Genomic DNA, 20,604 nt, shown 5'->3' with positions numbered 1-20,604 from the left:
TGAGTACTTGAGTACTGCCACTCATATGGGAGATCTAAGATGGAGCTTCGAGCTCCTGGCTTTGACCTGGCTTAGCTCCTGTCAGTGTGGACATTTGGGGATCGAACCAGTGGATGGAAGATCTTTCTCTCTGACACTCTGCCTTTCAAGTAAATAAATTCTTATAAAAAAAAAAAAAAAGAAAGAAATAATGAGTCCAAAGTATCACACAGGTCCAACAATATGGGCCAGTGGTTCTTCATGGGGTGCCACTGGACCTGGGGGGGGCATCTGGAAATGTGCAGGCTTTTTGTCTTGTTGGGTCTTCTCCTGTATTCCTGTTTTTTCTTTGTTGGGTGCCACAATGTTGGGGGTTGCTACTAGCACTTGGAGGAGGGAGTGATGATGAATAGTCTATACAAGGAAGATATGCCTCACCCACAAAGAGAGACATAAAGAGGAAAATGAGGCTGGGAGTTAGTGTCCCCAAGGAAGGCAGGGAGCTCATCCCAGAGGTGACACACCTCTGCAATGAAGGGGAAGACAACAGTGTGGTACAGGTAGACGTTTGGAAGTGGGCATGGAAAACAGCGCATGGGAAGTGGCACTGGAGATGTAGAAGAGCAGCAACCTAAGCTCCCAACCCAGCATATTTCAGGGAAGCATGTGCAGAGAGAGCAGGCAGCCACTACTCAGAGACAGAAGCCATGAAAAGGGAAAGCCAATTTTAGTTAAAGACAGGTGGGGATGACAGGGTGGCGGATGGATGGAGGTGAAAGGGCAAGAATGTGTAGAAGTTTCTCCGCAGAACAGGGAGTTTCCAAATCTCATTAATCACATCTCAATGCCGCCTCATATCCTTCCCTTCCTTTCCCCCCGCTGGCGCCCCACACTCAACAGCTTTCACTTTGGCTCCGGAGAGAGCCCCATCAGTGCCTCCATCGATCTCTTACCTTTCCGCTACACCTCTGACACTGTGAGAAGCATGGTAAGTCTGATCCTGACATTCTCCCCGCGTGAAAACCTGCAACAGGGTTCACTGTTCATCTAACAAGACCCTAACCTTAGCACAGTATTCAAGGCCACCTGGCCCTAACTGAACCGTACCAGTCCCTTCTCCCTCTCGTATGTCTCTGTGCTAGCTGGTTTGACTCCTGATTCCCTTTATTAGTGTTTCAGCTTCCATAATCTTTTGCTGGAACCTCCTATCTTGAACTGTATTCACTCTAATGTTCAAGTTTATTGCTAGATTTCCTAAGACCATCTGTTCCACTCTCAGTGCTTCCCAAACTTCCCTGAAGCTAAAAATCTTTTTTTTTTTTTTTTTTTTTTTTTGGTTTGTTTGTTTAAAACAAGCCCCTGGGCCCCATTCCAGACAATTCAGAATCTGCAGAGGAGTAGCCTGGGAAGTCATATAGGATGATTTTAAAACATTTCTGGAAAAAAAAAAAAAAAAATCCTCCCACCAGAAGGTGGAGTTGAATTCCTTTTCTCCTGAAAATAAGCCAGGCTTATTCACCTCTAATGAATAAAAGGTGACAAGAGTATTAGTGGACGACTTCCAGGGAACCCAAATTCCAGCTCTCTTCCTCCTTTGTTCTTTCCCTGCCTCTGACTCTGGACTCTTGCCCTTGGAATCCAGTAACCGAGCCAAACAGCCACATGGAATGGCCATGTGTGGATGTTATGACCATGGCCCCCCAGCTGAGAGCCCAGATAACAGTCAACATCAACCACCCGACTGCAAGGAGTCTTTGGATGATGGCCCCCACCTTTGAACTACCATGGTTCATGCTGAGTACAGCAGAGACAAGCCTGGCCCAAACAGGAGATTTATAAGCTATAAAAGAAATGCTGGCATTATTTTAAGACACTACATCTTGGAGAATTTTTTTAAATACCACCATAGGTAATTAGAAAATCATGCTATTAATAAGAACCCTAGGTGATCCTTAAGACCAGGAAAGTCTGGAGACCTAAATTATATTGTTTAATTCCTTGAGGTCAGGATTAAGTTTTAGTAGCTTTCTCCCCCTCCCCCATCTGACATATCTTTATGGATTTTCTCTTATTTCTGATAAAAATAAAAATTAATTCATAGATTTTATTTCTGATAAAAATTACTGCAATGTAAAAATATATAATGTAGTCAGTAAAAGGGCCATGTGGTCTCACCTTGACCTCCACTGCACCAAGTAGGAACCAAGGTCAACAATTTGGAAGGGCAGCATTTTGCACATAGCAGGTGTTTGATGGATTTGTTCTTGAAGAAAAGGTGACATTGCAGATAACAGAAATTCCCTACTGGTATTTCACTGTGTCCTTGACACAGCTCCCGGAATCACCTTCTTCACATTTTTACCAGCTTTCTTCTACAAAATGTGCAGTAGCTTCCTGTTACTCAAAAAGTCTATACTCACAAGGTGAGCCTACTGCCTGTCCAAGGCTCCTCCCTACCATGGCATCTCCGAGTGGCTGATGTGTGTACCAACTCAGGCACATCACTGACACAGACCGGCCCTTGAACATTTGCTGATGTCTCTATGCTCTAGTCGTTGGGCTACAGCTACACACTAGGGATATAAAACACACAGGAATGGGGCCCTCATACCAAAGATCTCCTGGTCCAGGGCAGGGGTCAGACAGTAAATATGTTGGACTTTAAGGGTGATATGGTCTCAGCTGCAACTGTAACTCTACCGTTATAGCACAAGATCAGCCACAGACATACACAAATGCGCACAGCTGTGTGCCAATAAACCTTGATTTCCCAAACATGCAGCCAGGCGAGCACAGTTTTGCATTGTTCAGCAGAAGTTTGCCCAGTGATGAAATGTCTGTGCTGTTGAGGATGGCAGCCAAGGGTTATCAGGTGCTTGAAATGCAACAAATGCACCTGATAAACTGAATTGTAAATGCTGTTTAATTTTAATTCATTTAAATCTAAACAGCCACGTAAATAGTGATTAGGAAAATGCAGGTATAAAGTGCATCTACCAGCCCCTTCAACCAAAAAAAACTTGTGATCAAATTCATCTCCACCAGAAAGCCTTCCTACTCAGCTCCTGCTCATGACGGTCTTTATCCCATCCTCACTTCTATTTCTTTTGCCTTGTTGATATTTTGCTTTGCAATTATGTTTATTATAATTGTTGTAACTTTTTCTTTCCCCAACTAAACAAAAATTCAAAGGCAGAGAATGTCTTTTGACTACTGTTACCATCCTCTGTTTCCACAGTGCCTTCCACAGTGCTTAAAATCCAGGGAGTGCTCAGTAAGGCCCCTTCATACTTGTATTTCCTTCACAATTTCCCTGACAGATGGCAACATGCGCTCCACACAGATGGTCCTCTTGGACCAGGCTCAGCACTTACTTGGAGAATATTTCCACAATGGCCGATGACCTGTTCTTGTTGACAAGAGAAAGTTCTTTCGCTGTTACCCTCAGCGATAGCGAAGTCCATTGCCGTCTATTAAATGGAGCTGATTCCATCTTGTCTTCAGATACTGAAATACCTATGCAACAAAGAAAAGCAAAACATTAGACACAGGAGAGCATTCTCCAGCATCCAGGGCTTGGCAGTGGTGTGGTATGAGTAGAGAACAGAGAACTCTACACTAGAACACTATACTTTTCTACTGATTCTCCCCAAAACTGTGTAATCTTGGTCAAATGATTGAGGATCTTTGGGTTGGAGTTTCCTGCAAAAGGAGGTTAGACAAGATGATCTCTAAGGTCCCTTCCAGTTCCATCATTTTATGACTGATCCTACTGTGTAGATACTAACTGGCCTTTTCCTGAACCCAAGTCTGTTCCAAAGTCACATTTGGAGTGAAATGTTCTCCTCTACTGAATTACATCCCAGGGGAGGTACAATCAGCCTCTTACAAGAGTCAGATCCAAAGTAGGTTCTACCTGCATCCAAGTTTTTTTTGGCTGCCCTCTACCCACAAGTTTTGTGGCACTGGCCACCTGGTGTTGGGGAGAGAGAGGAGTACACAGCATGGCGTAATAGAAGAGCAAGGGCTTTAAGGTGGGACAGATTCCAGCAAAATCACAACTTAGTTACTTTGAACAAATTATGTAATTGTTTCAGTTTTAGTTTCTTCAGCTGAAAAATGAGGATAATATCTATCTTTAAAGGGTTTTAATGTAGACTTAGGGAGATAATGTGTTCAAGTATAATTTATTAGCACTGGCTGATTTTATAATTCTTATTATTTTAAAGCCTTTAAACAATTGGGGGAAACATAATGTACTTTCAATTCAGAGAATAAAATCTCTAAACTGAATTTTATAAAAATCTCTTCAGGGGCTGATGCTGTGGCGTAGCAGGTAAAGCCGCCGCCTGCAGTGCTGGCATCCCATATGGATGCTGGTTCAAGTCCCAGCTGTTTCACTTCCAATCCAGTTCTCTGCTATGGCCTGGGAAAGCAGTAGAAGATGGCCAAGTCCTTGCGCCCCTGCACCCATGTGGTAGACCCGGAAGAAGCTCTGGCCATTTCGGGAGATCAGGGAGTGAACCAGAGGATGGAAGACCTCTCTCTCTCTCTCTCTCTGCCTCTCCTTCTGTGTATAACTCAGACTTAAAAATAAATATTTTTTAAAAATCTCTTCAAACTAAAGAATACATAAAGCCATACCTTTGCCTCAAGTAGTCTCTATCCATTAATCTGAACTGTGTGTGTGTGTGTGTGTGTATGTTTTCAAAACTGATTTTTTTATTCCAAAGGCAGACAGAGCAGGAGAGCCAGAGAGAGATCTTCCATCTGCTGAGTCAATCCCCAAATACCCACAACAGCCAGGCTGGGCCAGGCAGAAGTCAGGAGCTCAGAACTCCATCTGAGTCTCCCACATGGGTGGCAGGGACCTAAATACTTGGGCCATCACCTGTTTTCAGGAGCATTAGCAGGAAGTTAGATGGAAAGTGGAGGAGCTGAGACTCAAATCAGTACTCTGATACAGCATTTAACTGCTAGGTCAACTGCCCACTCTTTTCTTTGAACTTTTTGAAGTACTGTTTGTAGCTTTCTTTGACAGCCGCAGAGCACTAACTGATCTGGTAGAATATACGGTTTATACTACCACATGGGAAACCTGGATTGAGTTCCAGGCTCCTTCAGCCCCATCCTAACCCCAGCTGTTGCAGACATTTGAGGAATGAAGCTTTTTCTTTCTACCTCTTGAATAAACATTTTTAAAAAGTTTATGGAAAAACAAAATTAAAAGGTGTGTTTATTTTGGTGCCCAAAATTTTGAAGTCTATGTACAGCCTTGTTGTTTGTGTGAACCTATTTGTTTTAACCCCAGGTTGGAAGGCAGCACAGAACAACTACTCTTGGGGTCAGGATGTCTGCTGTAAGAGACAGATATGTCTAAAGTAAGTGGTGTTGGCCTCACACATAAATTTGGATTCCTTTCCCTAAAACTTGGATTTTTCATAGTATCCTTATGATGAATAAATAAGACAAAGAAAAGACCCTGATACAGTATAAGGAAGCAATAAAATGTGTGTGTTTTTTTTTAAATATTATCTCTGCTTCCTGGACTAAATAACCTTAATTTTACCTTTTGTTTTTTAAATAAACCTGAGGGTACCACATAATATATGATAACTATTCTCCACTTTATAACTGACAGACTCACAAACACTGGTCAGCCTTTTCTGCAGTGAGCAAAAGACATGGAAGCAGGGGTCAGCACTGTGGCATTGTGGGTAAATCCCTGCCTGCAGAACCAGCATCCCATATGGGTGCCGGTTCACATTCCGGCTGCTCCGATTCTGACCTAGCTCCCTGCTGATGGCCTGGGGAAGCAGTGGAAGATGCTTAAGTGCTGCAGATGGAGGTTTATGGTTTTGCATAATTCAGTTAATCTGAATTGTTTGTTGCTCCCATGTCTTTTTTTTTTTTTAAAAGACATCCATTCTTTTGTTTTGTTTTGTTTTTTTATTTATTTATTTATTTATTTTTTTTTTGACAGGCAGAGTGGACAGTGAGAGAGAGAGACAGAGAGAAAGGTCTTCCTTTTGCTGTTGGTTCACCCTCCAATGGCCGCGCTGATCCGATGGCAGGAGCCAGGTGCTTCTCCTGGTCTCCCATGGGGTGCAGGGCCCAAGGACTTGGGCCATCCTCCACTGCACTCCCTGGCCACAGCAGAGAGCTGGCCTGGAAGAGGGGCAACCGGGACAGGATCGGTGCCCCGACCGGGACTAGAACCTGGTGTGCCGGCGCCGCAAGGCAAGGCGGAGGATTAGCCTAGTGAGCCGCGGCGCCGGCGACATCCATTCTTTTGGAAGGCAGAGCTGCAGAGTTAGAGAGGGAGGGAGGGAGAGGGAGAGGGAGAGGGAGGGAGGGAGAGAGAGAGAGAGAGAGAGAGAGAGAGAGAGAGAAAGGTCTCCGTTGGTTCACTCCCCAAATGTCAGCAACAGCTGGAGCTGGGCTGATCCAAAGCCAGGAGCCAGACCTTCTTCCGGGTCTCCCACATGGGCGCAGCGGCCTAAGCACTTGGGCCATCTTCTGCTGCTGGTGGATTAGCAGGGAGCTAGATCAGAAGTGGCACAGCCAGGACTTGAAACTAGGGCCTATGTGGGATGCCGGCACTGCAGACGGTGGCTTAACCCGTATGCCACTGCACTGTACCCAGAAAAAGGAGTTAATTCTCACATTTAGGTCAATGGCTTTGATTACTCTCAGCCAGATAGCCAAGCAAAGTCAGAACATCCACCCTGATGTAAGGCACACCTTATACTTAAGCACTGAGTGGCTCTCACTCTCACCCTGGTCACACTTCTTTCAGAGGCACACTCTTATTTCTTAGCAACATGATTAGCACCTGAGAAACAGACAAAGCTGAGGATCAAAGCATGACTTTTTTAAAAAAGATTTATTTTAGGGGCTGGTGCTGTGGCACTGTGGGTAAATCCACTGTCTGCAGTGCCAGCATCCCATATGGGCGCCAGTTTGAGTTCCGGATGCTCCACTTCCAATCTAGCTCTCTGCTGTGGCCTGGGAAAGCAGCAGAAGATGGCCCAAGTCCTTGGGCCCCTGCACCCACTTGGGAGACCTGGAGGAAGCTCCTGGCTCCTGGCTTCAGATCAGCACAGCTCTGGCCATTGTAGCCAATTGGGAATGAACCAGTGGCTGGAAGACCTCTCTCTCTGCCTCTGCCTCTCTGTAACTCTTAAAAAAATATAAAGATTTATTTTATTTGAAAGGCAGAGTTACAGAGAGAGGGATCTTCCATATACTGGTTCATTCCCCCAAAATGCTGCAATGGCCAGGTCTGGGCCAGATTGAGCCAGAAGCCAGAAACTTCTTCCAGGTCCTGAACTTGGGTGCAGGGGCCCAAGGACTTGGGACATCTGCTGCTGCTTTCCCAGGTGAATTAGCAGGGAGTTGGATCAGAAGTGGAGCAGCGGGGCTGGTGCTGTGGCATAGCAGGTAAAGCTGCCACCTACAGTGCCGGCACCCCACGTAGGTGCCCGTTCAAGTCCCAGCTGGTCCACTTTAGATCCAGCTCTCTGCTGCGGCATGGGAAAGCAGTGGAGAATGGCCCAAGTGCTTGTGCCCCTTCACCCACGTGGGAGATCTGGAAGAAGCTCCTCTCTCCTGGCTTTGGATTGGTACAGCTCCAGCTGTTGAAGCCATCTGGGGAGTGAACCGGTGGATGGAAGACCTCTCTCTCTTTCAAATAAATAAATAAATCTTAAAGGGTGGGGGGCAGCAGGGACTCAAACTTCTGCCCATATGGAATGCTGGTGCTGCAAGTGGCAACTTAACCTGTTATGACACAATGCAGGCCAAAATATGTGAGTTTTTTGTTAATATTTATTTATTTGAAAGTCGGAGTTATATATAGAGAGGGAGAGACATAGAGAGAGACAGAGATCTTCCATCCACTGGTCCAGTCCCTAAGTGATCACAATGGCCTGGGCTGAGCCAGGCCAAAGCCAGGAGCCAGGGGCTTCATCCAGGTCTCCTGTGTGGGTGGCAGGGACTCAAGTACTTGGGCCATTTCTGCTGCTTTCCCAGGTGCATTAGCAGGGAGCTGAATCAGAAGTGGAGCAGCTGGGGCACAAACGGGCACCCACATGGGATCCTGGCATTATAGGTGGCAACTTTTCCTGCTATGCCACAACACTAGAACCTCAATACATGATTTTTTTTTTTTTAAATATTTGCTTATTTATTTGAAAGGCAGAGAAGAGTTCCCATTCACTGGTTTACCCCCTAGATGCCTGCAATAGTGAGGGGTTGGGTAGAGGCTGATGATGGGAATCAGGAAGTCAACACAGGGCTGCTACATGGGGGCAGGAGTAGAACTCCTTGAAGCATCACCACTGCCTCTCCCAGGTCTGCAAAAATAGGAAGCTGGAGTCAGGAGTCAGAGCCAGGAATTGAACTCAAGTCCTGATGTAGATTGTGAGCATATTAACCACTAGGCCAAATGCCCACCACAGCACATGATTTAAAAAAAAAAAAATCATTTATCTGAAAGGCAGAGCAACAACTGAGTAATCTATCCACTGGTTCATTTTTTATTTTTAAACATATGGAAAAAGCCTCTTTTTAAAAAAGTATTTTTAGGCCGGCGCTGTGGCTTAACAGGCTAATCCTCTGCCTTGTGGCGCCGGCACACCAGGTTCTAGTCCCGGTTGGGGCACTGGATTCTATCCCGGTTGCCCCTCTTCCAGGTCAGCTCTCTGCTGTGGCCAGGGAGTGCAGTGGAGGATGGCCCAAGTCCTTGGGCCCTGCACCCACATGGGAGACCAGGAGAAGCACCTGGCTCCTGCCTTCGGATCAGCGAGATGTGCCGGCCGCAGCGGCCATTGGAGGGTGAACCAACGGCAAAAAGGAAGACCTTTCTCTCTGTCTCTCTCTCTCTCTCACTATCCACTCTGTCAAAACAAAAAAACAAACAAAAAAGTATTTTTATTTATTTGAATGGCAGAGTTACAGAGAGAGGGAGCGCGCACTTCCAACTGCTATTTCACTCCCCAAATGGCTGCAACAGCCAGAGCTGGGCCTGGCTTGAAGTCGGGAGCCCCAAACTCCATCCAGGTCTCCCATGTGAGTGGCAGGTACCCAAAATGCTTGAGCCACCATCTCCTGCCTCGCAAGATGCATTATCAGGAAGCTAGATTTGAAGTGGAGCAGCTGGGTCTTGAACCAGCACGCTGATATGCAGGTATTCCAAGCCAAGAGCTTAACCCACTGTACCACAATAGCTATAGTTAACATCTGATTTCTTTTTTTTTTAAAAAAGATTTATTTTATTTATTTGAAAGACAGAGTTACGGAGAGGGGTAGAGACAGAGAGAGAGGTCTTCCATCCGCTGGTTCACTCCCCAATTGGCCACAATGGCCGCAGCTGTGCCAATCTAAAGCCAGGAGCCAGGAACTTCCTCCAGGTCTCCCATGTGGTTGCAGGGGCCCAAGGACTTGGGCCATCTTCTACTGCTATCCCAGGCCATAGCAGAGAGCTGGATCGGAAGAGGAGCAGCCAGGACTAGAACTGGCAACCATATGGGATGCCAGCGCTTCAGGGCAGGGCTTTAACCCGCTGTGCCACAGTGCCGGCCCCAGCACCTGATTTCTTGATAGATCTGGCACCAGGCTTCTGAATACCTACTTTCTAGATGTAGGGAGAGGACGCTGCCCCAGCAGTGCTCCTAATCTACCAGGGTTGCTACACCACCTGCTTTTCTGGCTTGGTGGGAAAGAAGGGGAAAAAAAAAAAAAAACCAAAAAAACCCTGCTGAATTGAGTTGGGACTTACAGAACTGACAGAATTTCAACAAAGTGAGCACAGGAGGAGAAAAGGGCACCTCTGTGCAAGGAAAAGCATTAGCACCTTTAGGGAGTGAGTTAGACTCTAGGTACAAAAGAAGTTGAAGATAAGATAGGAAGAGACAGAATGGGGCCAGTGTAGGAAGAGCCTTGCAAACCTTGGGCTATTTTCCAACAGTGGAGGAGCCTGTGGGTGAGCACAGGTGAGTTCTAGTCTGTGTGCTATCCCTTCCACAGGTTTGACCTTTACTACGAATAAAAATAATAATTTCCCTGAGTTTCAATATCCGTATCTGTAAGATAAGAGCTCTGCAGTGGATTACCCAGTCTCTATGGAGGAACACAGAAAGGTTCTGTAAAAGCAAATACAAGGAGCAGGTATTTGGCCTAGTGGGTTAGGCCACACGTTAGAGTACCTGTGTCCCAGGCTGCAGTGGCTGGACTGGATGGAGTCCCAGTTCTGTTCCCAATTCCAGCTTCCTGCTAATGCAAACTCGGGAGGCAGTAGGGATGGCTCAAGTAATTGGGTTGAGTTCCTGCCACCCACATGGAAGACCTGGATTGGGTTCCTGGCTCTTGGCTTCTGCCTGGCCAACTCTGGATGTTGTAGCCATTCGGGGAGTGAACCACTGGATAAAAAATCTCGCTCTGTGTCTTTCTACCGCTCTGCCTTTCAAATAAATAAATAAATAAATAAATCTTAATTTAAAAAAAAGAAAGAAAGGCAAGCTGCTGAGGCAAAAGATGCCAGTTTTAGATACAGAATTTTACACTAAGGGAGAAGCTTAGAAATGCAGTAACCAAATCTCTCTCTTTTTTATATTGAGGGACCTGAGCCACATAATGGCCCCATAATTTCCCAAAGTCACCTGCTGATTTGCATTAGAGCTAGAGTTCTAAATCCCTGGTCAAGGTCTTTTATCAAATCAGGCAGCTTGAGTGGGGATCTCTCAATGGTCCTGGGTGAGCTATGGCCTGAAGATAAAGATCTCAGGAACAAAGGTCCTTGAAAAGCTTAAGGGTTGGGCTGTGACTCACTGGGAACTGGCCCGGGTATCTGCTTCCTTAAGCTATTGCTTAGGGTGAGGCCCTTGGCTGTTCCAGGAAACTTATTCTAATTTCACTTACAGACTCACCTAACCAAGGGAATTCTCTCTCCCAGGCTGGGACAGAAGCAAATGGGCTTGCCACCACAATAGCAATCCCAGAGGCCACTAATAAAATCCTGCTCTTGTACAAATCCAATCTCAGTCCCACACCCCACCTCCTTCCTACCCCTCTCTGTCCCAACAGATTACCTGAGCATGTGGTATAGCTACCTGAATACAGATGAAAAATTAGAACAAAGCACAGATTTACTAAGAGAAAATGTTATCTTTTAGAAGGAGGTTGTGGAGTTTTAAAATTTCTCTACTTGTCTACCAACAAATCTTTTCTTTTTTTTTTTTTTTTTTTTTTTTTTTTGACAGGCAGAGTGGACAGTGAGAGAGAGACAGAGAGAAAAGTCTTCCTTTTGCCATTGGTTCACCCTCCAATGGTCACCGCGCTGCGGCCAGTGTACCACGTTGATCCGAAGGCAGGAGCCAGGTGCTTATTATCCTGGTCTCCCATGGGGTGCAGGGCCCAAGGACTTGGGCCATTCTCCACTGCACTCCCAGGCCACAGCAGAGAGCTGTCCTGGAAGAGGAGCAACTGGGACAGAATCCAGGGCCCCTACCGGGACTAGAACCCGGTGTGCCGGCGCCGCAGGCGGAGGATTAGCCTATTGAGCCGTGGTGCCGGCCCAAGTATATTGCTTTCTAAGCAGAAGTGGGGCAGCGGTTGGCATGGAAGGTAAGACTGCTTGGGATGCCTGCACCCCATATCAGAGGGCCTGGGTTTGAGTCCCACCTCTGCTGGAAATTCAGCTTCCTGTTAATGCACACTCCTGAAGATAGCAGATGATGGCTCAAGAACCTGGGTCTCTGCCACCCACATAGGAGACCCAGATGGAGTTCTGGGCTCCTGGCTTTGGTCTGGCCCACTGCCAGCTGTTGTCTGCATTTGAGAAGTAGAGGGAAGCAGAAGGCTTGGCCTAGCCCCTTGCTGTTGTGGACGTTTGGGGACTAAACTAGCAGATGGAAGATCTCTTCCTGTGTGTCTGTATCTCTCTTTCAAACAAAGTACAAATAAATAAATAAAATTAGATAGAGGAAACTCTCTACATATGCCTAGAATGGAATTGTACAAAGCTTTAAATTTTATCCAGAACACAAGTAATGCAGAAAGTGAATGCTTATCAGGCAATCTTAAGGCTAGTTGTTCATGGGAAGCAGGCAACACAGCAGACTCATAGAATGACAAATGCCCTAAACAGCACTCTGGCCTCAGAATCAGCCCTTAAGGCATTCGGATCGGGCTAAAGAGCCCATGGGAACATTTCAGGCATGGAAAGCCAAGACACTGTGGCAAAAAATGATCTACATGAAAGATCTCTGTGAGTGAGATCCCAGGGGAAAGAATGGAGCATCAAAGAAGGAGGTACCTTTCTTTGAAGGGAGGAGAGAACTTCCACTTTGATTATGGCTCTGTCTAAATAACGTCAGAGTTTGTGGACTCAAGAGGCTTTGATAGCCTTGGCAGCTCATGACAAGAGCCTTGGGTGATCACTGACATCATAAATAAGAGTATCAATTGTTAAATCAACAACAGGAGTCACTGTGCACTTGCTCCCCATGTAGGACCTCTGTCCTTAATGAGTTGTACTAAGAGAATTAATGGTAAAACTAGTCTTCAAGTAGTACTTTAAAGTAGTACTTTGAGTGTCTGTGTGGGTACAAACTGTTGAAATCTTTACTTAGTATAAAGTTAATCTTCTGTATATAAAGATAATTAAAAATGAATCTTAATGAAGAATGGGATGGGAGAGGGAGTAGGAGGTGGGATGGTTTGGGGGGAAAGAACTGCTATAATCTAAAAGTTGTACCTATGAAATTTATATTTATTAAATAAAAGTTGTCTAGAAAAAAAGACTAGTTGTTAAGAAAGCATATATGATTTTTCAATACCGTGAATTATTCAGTAATTTTAGCTCAATGAAACTCTGACATAAACTCCCATGCTATGAAAAAAATGGAACTACTAATAACTTTAAATATTAGATATAAAAGGCTCACTACTCTGTTGTTCAGAAGCATGACAACAGACAAGTCTGTAGGTGTGCTGGAATCAACTCGCCACTGTTCTCAGAAGAGCCTCTGCCAGGTACCTGTAGAAACATGCATCCAGACAATAGGATATCTGTAACACTGACCAAGTTCCCAGGGGTCATAAGGATGGAGATGTTTGCATCAGGACAGAGTCACTCCAATAACAATCTCTATCTCCTTTTAAGGAGATTTTATGTCTTAAAAATAAACAGCAACAGCAGCAGTCTCACCTCTGGGAGCTCTCACAAGGAATCGTGGAAGGAGGCTAGGCCTGCAAAGCAGCTTTCACTAGGGGCTGACAAACATTCATCACTGCTGATTCACACTTTGCCATCCAGGGATAAAGGAAGAAGCAAGCAAGCACCTGCAGACACAATCTGCCCTCTGCTTGCCTATGTCAGGGTGAAAACATTTGCCATGACTGCCCAGGCGGAAGCTCCATCTCCCCAGAATCCCACCCCACCTGCACCAGACAGGCCCCCCTCTGCCCACAACAGGCTCACGTTTTTGATAAGTATGCATATAAAGATGATAATATATATGCATACCTGAAATTTGAATATATTAATGTTTTAGAGTTCCTTTTTACTCTTAAGTCTCTTTCCTTCTCAAATGACTACCTCACCTCACTCCCACTGTCACAGCCAAACCACGGTCTTTCTGCTTCCTCAGCTCGGATCCATGCCTCTGCCTACATTGGCCTGGCTTCCATTCCCACCATCCCACTGCCATTGTTCTCCTGAAGGTCACTAAAGATCTCTCATTGTTAAATCCAAGAGCCCTGGCTCAGTTTTAATCATTCTTAGTCACCATTTGGTTGATGGATCTCTTATTTTTGCAATGCTATTTTCCCTTGTTTTGTCTTAAATACAACTCTTGTGATTCCTTTCCATGTTTTTAACTATTCAGTTTTCTCAGATGCCTCCTTTTCTACCTCCACTAGCTCTTGTTCCCAGGCACTAACTACCTAAGCATCAGATCCTCTTCTCTCTCTGGGTCAGCCCACCTGGTCTCAGATCATCACAGGTCACGGACATCAGATGATTTCCAAAGCTGAATAAGCCGTAGCCCTCCTGACTTCCATGCTTAGACTCTCCACTGCACGATGGATAGCTTCCACTGTCCCACAAATACACACAACACAGCACAGCCCACACCATACGTATTCTACGCTTTCAACCGCTACACCTTTGTTTTTAATTTATTTGAAATGCAGAGTTACAGAGAGGGAGAAGGAGAAGAGATAGATCTTTTATCTGCTGGTTTATTCCCCAAATGGCCTCAACAGCCAGGGCTGGGCCAGGCTGAAGCCAGGAGCTTCATCCAGGTCTCCCACATGGGTGCTGGGGCCCAAGCGCTTCAGTCATTCTCTGCTGCCTCTAGGATGCATTAGGAGGAAGCTGGACTGGGAAGACAAGTAGTAGCTGGACTCTGATGTAGGACGCAGGTGTCCCAAGTGGTGGATTAACTCACTGCAGGGCTACACCTCCCTTCTAGATGCTTCTTCCGATTCCTCACCCACCACTGAAGTCTGGGTTAGGAGGTTCCTCTCGCTTTTCTAAGGTACTAGACTTACTCCTAACACTGATGGACATTGTGATTTTTTGATCACACTGCATTTTAACTCTTAGAACAGTGACTGACAGATGGTGGGCTCACCAAGTGTTTGTTAATGAATGGAGGGATCCCAAGTATCTGAGGTCATTTGTTGGATTCAGCATTTTTATAAACTAGTGCTGGGGGGGGGGGTAGAAAATGAAGCAATATAATAGGTTGTGTTTAGAAACCAGTGGATACAGCCATCAAAAAATAGTTTGTAACATTACGCTCAGGTAGAATAAAACTGAATCCCATCAACGCAGACTGTTTTAGCTCACTCCCTCTTTTGACATAATCCAGGTATTTTCTTACACATGCTAATGAATAATTATTTGGCTTTGCCTGGGCCAAAGCCAGACAATAACTCTAGATAAGAAACTAGATAATAACTCAAGATAAGAACTAAAAAAGGGGGAGGGGAGACTTGAAATTAAGTCACAAACTTTGAGTGAAAATATGAATCACCTAAGAAACTTGTTTATAATATTAAGTTCCAGGTCCCATCCCATGATTCTGATTCATCAGGTCTGGAGTAGGGCCCAGGAAAATCACATTTAACAAGAACCTTGAAGTGACTCTAGTGTCAGAGGGTTTCCTCATCATATGTTGGACAACAATTACAGGGTTGAAGATCTAGATGCAACCCCAAGAACAACAGCACAATGTATTTTTATATTGCCCACTTCAAATCTTTATAGGCCATTCAAATCTGCATTGCAAGGAAGATGGCTGCCCATGGTTCTGAGTCCTGTTAATGTTCACCCTGGGAGGCAACAGATAATGGCTCAAGTACTTGAGTCCTGCCACCCGTGTTGGAGACATGGGTGGAATTCCTGGCTCCTGGCTTCAGCCTGGCCTACTCATGGTTGTTGTAGGTATCTGGGGAGTGAGTGAGCCAGCAGATGGAAGATTTATCTATCTCTTCCTCTCTCTGTCATTCTGCTTTTCAAATAAATCAATAAATATATCTTAAAAAATAGAATGAAGCTCGGACAACTTGAACCTGGAACACTGAACTGATAAACTTGATCTGGCTGATCTGAACCCATCCTCTAGGTTCACTGAGAACTTCCCTATCCACACAGCACAACCTCTGTGAAGATCAGTGACTCATGATAACTGAAATTCAGTTATTTTCATTCTTTCTTCAGTAGGTCGGTTTTGCTAAGTCTAAAACGCTGCTTGAGAAAAACATTTTTTCAAAATGGAGTCAGAATAAAAACTTTTTTTAATTTTTATTTTTTGAGATTTTGTTTACTTATTTGAGAGGCAGGGAGACAGGTAAAAAAGAACTTCCATACAGTGATTCACTCCTCAAATGCTTGAGCAACGGGGGTGGGTTAGGCCAAAGCCAGGAGCCAGGAACCCAATCCAGGTCTCCCCGGGGGAAACAAAGACCCTACAACTTGGGCCATTACCCAATGCCTTCCCCAGTCTGTATTGGTAGGAAGCTGGAATCAGGAGCAGAGCTGGGACTGGAACACAGGCACTCCACTAAGGTGAGCAGACAACCCAATGAGGAGTCTTAGCCCTAGGCCAACTGCTTATGCCTATTTTATTTTTATCCAGTGAATATGAGGGCAACTATAACTTATTGAGATGTCAAAGTTAAAGCCGGAACCCAAAGGCTTGGGCTGTGATCTTGAATGTGCCGCTAATTAGTAAGTACAACCCTGAACAAGCCCCGATTCTGGGCCTTGCTTTTTCCCTGTGTGTAAAATGAAGGGGTTAAAATAGCTGAGTGCTTTTCTAGCCAAAGTCACAGTTAGTGAGTTGTCAATCAGTTACAGTGGTCAGAACCAGCATGTGTGCTGCCACTAAAAACAACCACATGTGAAAGAAAATGTCGGAGTATCACACACAGTATAGATTAGAAATTCTTATTATAAACTGGATAGCAATGTAAAAGGTTTCCTCCTGCAGGGTATGGCTGAAAGAATTAGAGTTTGACGAGTGTTGGCGAGGATACAGAGATACTGGAATCCAGACATACCACTGGTGGGATATAAAATGGCACAGTTGGCCGGCGCCGTGGCTTAACAGGCTAATCCTCTGCCTTGCGGCGCCGGCACACGGGGTTCTAGTCCTGGTCGGGGCGCCAGATTCTATCCCAGTTGCCCCTCTTCCAGGCCAGCTCTCTGCTATGGCCCGGGAAGGCAGTGGAGGATGGCCCAAGTCCTGGGGCCCTGCACCCGCATGGGAGACCAGGAGAAGCACCTGGCTCCTGGCTTCAGATCAGCGCGGTGCACCGGCCGCAGCGGCCATTGGAGGGTGAACCAACGGCAAAAAGGAAGACCTTTCTGTCTCTCTCTCACTGTCCACTCTGCCTGTCCAAAAAAAAAAAAAAAAAAAAAAAAAAAAAAAAAAAAAAAAAGGCACAGTCACTCTGGGAAATAGTTTGGCAGTTCCACAAAAGGCTTAAACAGAGTTACCATAGGACCTATCCACTCCTATATGTTTATATGTTTGAAGGCACTTCAAAAAGTTTGCAGAAAATCTAATAAACAACACAGCTTTGTCTTGGTGTAAAAAACTTTGACAACTTAGTAAAAAACTAAGACAACCTCAGTAAGTTCATGGAACTATTAAAAAAATGATACATTGGAGCCGGTGCTGTGGCGCAGCAGGTCTGAAGCACCAGCATCCCATATGGGCACCGGTTCTAGTCCCAGCTGCTCCATTTCCGATCCAGCTCTCTGCTATGGCCTGGGAAAGCAGTAGAAAATGGCCCAAGTCCTTGGGTCCACATATGGGAGACCCAGAAGAAGCTCCTGGCTCCTGGCTTCAGATTGGCGCAGTTCTGGTTGTTGCGGCCAATTGGGGAGTGAACCATTGGATGGAAGACATCTCTCTCTCTCTCTCTGCCTCGCCTTTCTCTGTGTAACTCTGACTTTCAAATAAATTAACAAAATCTTTAAAAAAAAAAAAACTATGCATGGATTTCAAAATCTTCTGCACCAAAATAATCTCTTAATTCCATTCCAGGAACTTTTTTTTTGGCGTACTCTCATATACTCCAGAGAAATGAAAACATGACCAAAAACTTGTATATGAACATTCATAGCATTATCACAGTAACCCAAAAGCGGAAACAATCTAAATGTCCATCCATTGATGAATAAACAGAATGTGCTATACCCATACAGTGGAATATTATTCAGCCATAAAAAGGAATGAAGTGCTGATATGTGCTATACCATGAACCCTGACAATGGGAAGCTCACTGAGAGAAGCCAGTTGCAGACCACATCTTTTACGATTCTCTGATATGAAATGCCCAGAATGGGAAAATCTGCAGAGACAGACAGTAGATTAGCAGCTGCCCAGGACTGGGACTCTGCTAGTGAAGTTTGGAGTTTTCCTGGGAGGAGATGAAATGTTGTAAAACGAACTGTGATGGCTGCATAACTGCAAATATCCAGACACTGAAACACATCCTTTAAGTCAGTGAATGATATAGCATGTAAATTATATTTCAATAAAACTGTTATTTAAAGAACTATAGGGGGTCTATCAGTTAAGAGGTCAGCATCCCATGTTAGAGTGCCTGGGTTCGAGGCCAGGTTCTGCTCCTGACTCCAGCCTCCTGCTAATGCACACCCTTAGAGGCAGTGATGATGGGTCAGGTAATTGGGTCCCTGCCACCAGTGTGGGAGACCTGGATCGAATTCTCAGTTCCTGGTTTCAGCTTGGCCTGGACTTGACTATTGCCAGCATCTGGAGAGTGAACCAGTACTGGGAAAACTCTCTCTCTCTTAATCTTTCAAATAAATAAGAATAATTATAGTTTGAAAGTCCCTGGGCTAGATGAAAGATGGCTGCAGAGGTCCCTAAGAAGTCCCAGTGCCTCCACACAGGGTTCACATCACACACCCTTAATACCATGGTTCACTAGAGGCGGTGAAGTGTAATGGAAACAGCAGCTGATCCCTGTTCTGATTCCCGTGGCTACCAGATGCATGGCAACTTCTCTGTACTTCATCTTCCTTCTATGTAAAATGAGGATGACAAACCTGCCTACAGGGTAGTTTTAAACAGAAAGAGAGGATAATACATGCAAAACAATTCCTGGTGTGTTGCTTGAGGTCACAGCCGCGTCTTCTCAGTCTTTGCGTGCCTCGGTGTCCACGACACATTCATTAAACACTATAAAGGTTTAGTTAGCAGAACACGCAAGCCTAGTTTACAGGTCATATGGTCTTAACAAAGCCAATGTCACAAGGCTCTGATTAAAGATACTTTGTAAATGTTACATTTGCTGTGGACTTTTTAGTACAAAAATTGCTCTATAATATTATCTAATGGGAAAAGTAAATACTAGTCAGAAGAAATTAGTGGTCTCTTTAGAACATCAAAATTTTTATTTCATAATTACTAGAAGAGCCACCAATTTCTTTAAGCAAGTTTTAAATTTAATTTTATTTGAAAGGCAGGCACACACACAGAAAGAGAGAGAGAATCATCCACCTGCTCACTGGTTCACTCCACAAACACTATGGCTGGGCCAGGACAAAGCCAGGAGCTTGGAACTTAATCAATTAAATAATGAAAAATACTTTAATTAGCTCAGTGGTTTTCAGAGTTCAGTAGCCTGGTGGAGTCCATCAGCATCCTCCTCAACCTCCTCCTTCCCTTTCAGGGAGACCGCTTCTGTGAGTCTCAACAATCTCTCCAAACCTGAGCTGCTATTTTCTTCACTGTCTAGGCTGTTTGGTTACAGTGACTGCCAACAGATGGGTGTGCCTATTATAAACAATGACATAGGAATATTAATTATAAGTCAAAGTCCCTGCCTGCTCCTATGTGCTGCTTTCCCCAGGCCAATTCTACTTCTCAAAGATAACCTCTGTCAGGGTTTGGAGTATAACCCTTCTGATGGTGCCTACATACAACAACACTAAACACACAGCTCTGTGTCTGTCACCATTCTAAGCACTCTAAAAATGTTATTTCATTTTACTTTAGCAACAACTCATTATGATATCTATTTTACAGACAAGAAAACCAAGGCCCAGACAATAACACACAGCATGTGTAAACGCAATTAGAATCATTGGGAATACAATTGTTTTATGTTAATGTGATATTTAGTAATGACTATTTCTTCTTGGAAGTATTCCCAGCTCAAGATACAAAGATCTATTTCAATCTTTAAGCATCACAGGCCTATGTCAATGAACATTGATTCAGGTTGCTCTGGGTTCTTGCTATGCAACTTGGAGGCGTGCATCCTTGGTATAAATTCTTAGAAGCAGCATTTCTGGTTCAAAAGGCCTATATTTAAATATTTAATGGGGCAGGTGTTTGGTGCAGTGGTTGACTCTTGGGACACCTGCAGTCCATATTGGAGTACCTGGGTTGAGTCTTTTGCTTCCAATCTAGGTTCCTGCTAATGTGCACCTTGAGAGTCCACAGATGATGGCTCAAGCACTTGGGTCCCTGCTACCCATGTGGAAGACCTAGACGGAGTTACAGGCTCCTGGGTTAGGCCTGATCCAGTTCCAGCTGCTGTGTGTGAGCAGCTGAGGTGTGAACCAGCACATAGAAGATCCCTTTGTCTCTCTGCCTCTCAAATAAAATGAAATGAAATTGTAAAATATTTAAGACATTCCAAAATTTCTCTAAAAAATGTGGCATTCATTTATATATTTGTGTCAACTTATATTTGGTTTGGTTTTTTGTTTTTGTTTTTTTATTTTTATTTTATTTTATTTTTATTTTTTTGACAGGCAGAGTGGACAGTGAGAGAGACAGACAGACAGAAAGGTCTTCCTTTTTGCCGTTGGTTCACCCTCCAGTGGCCGCTGCACCACACTGATCCAAAGCCAGGAGCCAGGTGCTTCTCCTGGTTTCCCATGTGGGTGCAGGGCCCCAAGACTTGGGCCATCCTCCACTGCCTTCCCGGACCACAGCAGAGAGCTGGCCTGGAAGAGGGGCAACTGGGACAGAATCCGGCACCCCGACCGGGACTAGAACCCGGTGTGCCGGTGCTGCAAGGTGGAGGATTAGCCTAGTAAGCCGTGGCGCCTGCCTTATTTTATTTTTT

The 20,604-nt window shown here is 44.9% G+C and overlaps 1 protein-coding gene across 3 annotated transcripts in view; it reads right to left on the bottom strand.

The window, feature by feature from the left end:
• Positions 1-20,604, bottom strand: part of LIMA1 (LIM domain and actin binding 1) — a 94,677-nt gene that overhangs the window by 57,645 nt on the left and 16,428 nt on the right. For all 3 annotated transcript variants that reach the window (XM_062203682.1, XM_062203683.1, XM_062203684.1), the window contains exon 2: positions 3,354-3,495. In XM_062203682.1, coding sequence (XP_062059666.1) covers positions 3,354-3,472 — 119 coding nt within the window. In that variant the 5' untranslated portion in view covers positions 3,473-3,495. The remainder of the gene's footprint in view (positions 1-3,353; positions 3,496-20,604) is intronic.

This window comes from Lepus europaeus, chromosome 10 (genome assembly GCF_033115175.1).
Source record: "Lepus europaeus isolate LE1 chromosome 10, mLepTim1.pri, whole genome shotgun sequence".
Taxonomy (NCBI): Eukaryota; Metazoa; Chordata; class Mammalia; order Lagomorpha; family Leporidae; genus Lepus; species Lepus europaeus.
Note: the sequence above shows the minus strand (reverse complement) of the source record. Positions and strands in the feature narration are given on the sequence as shown.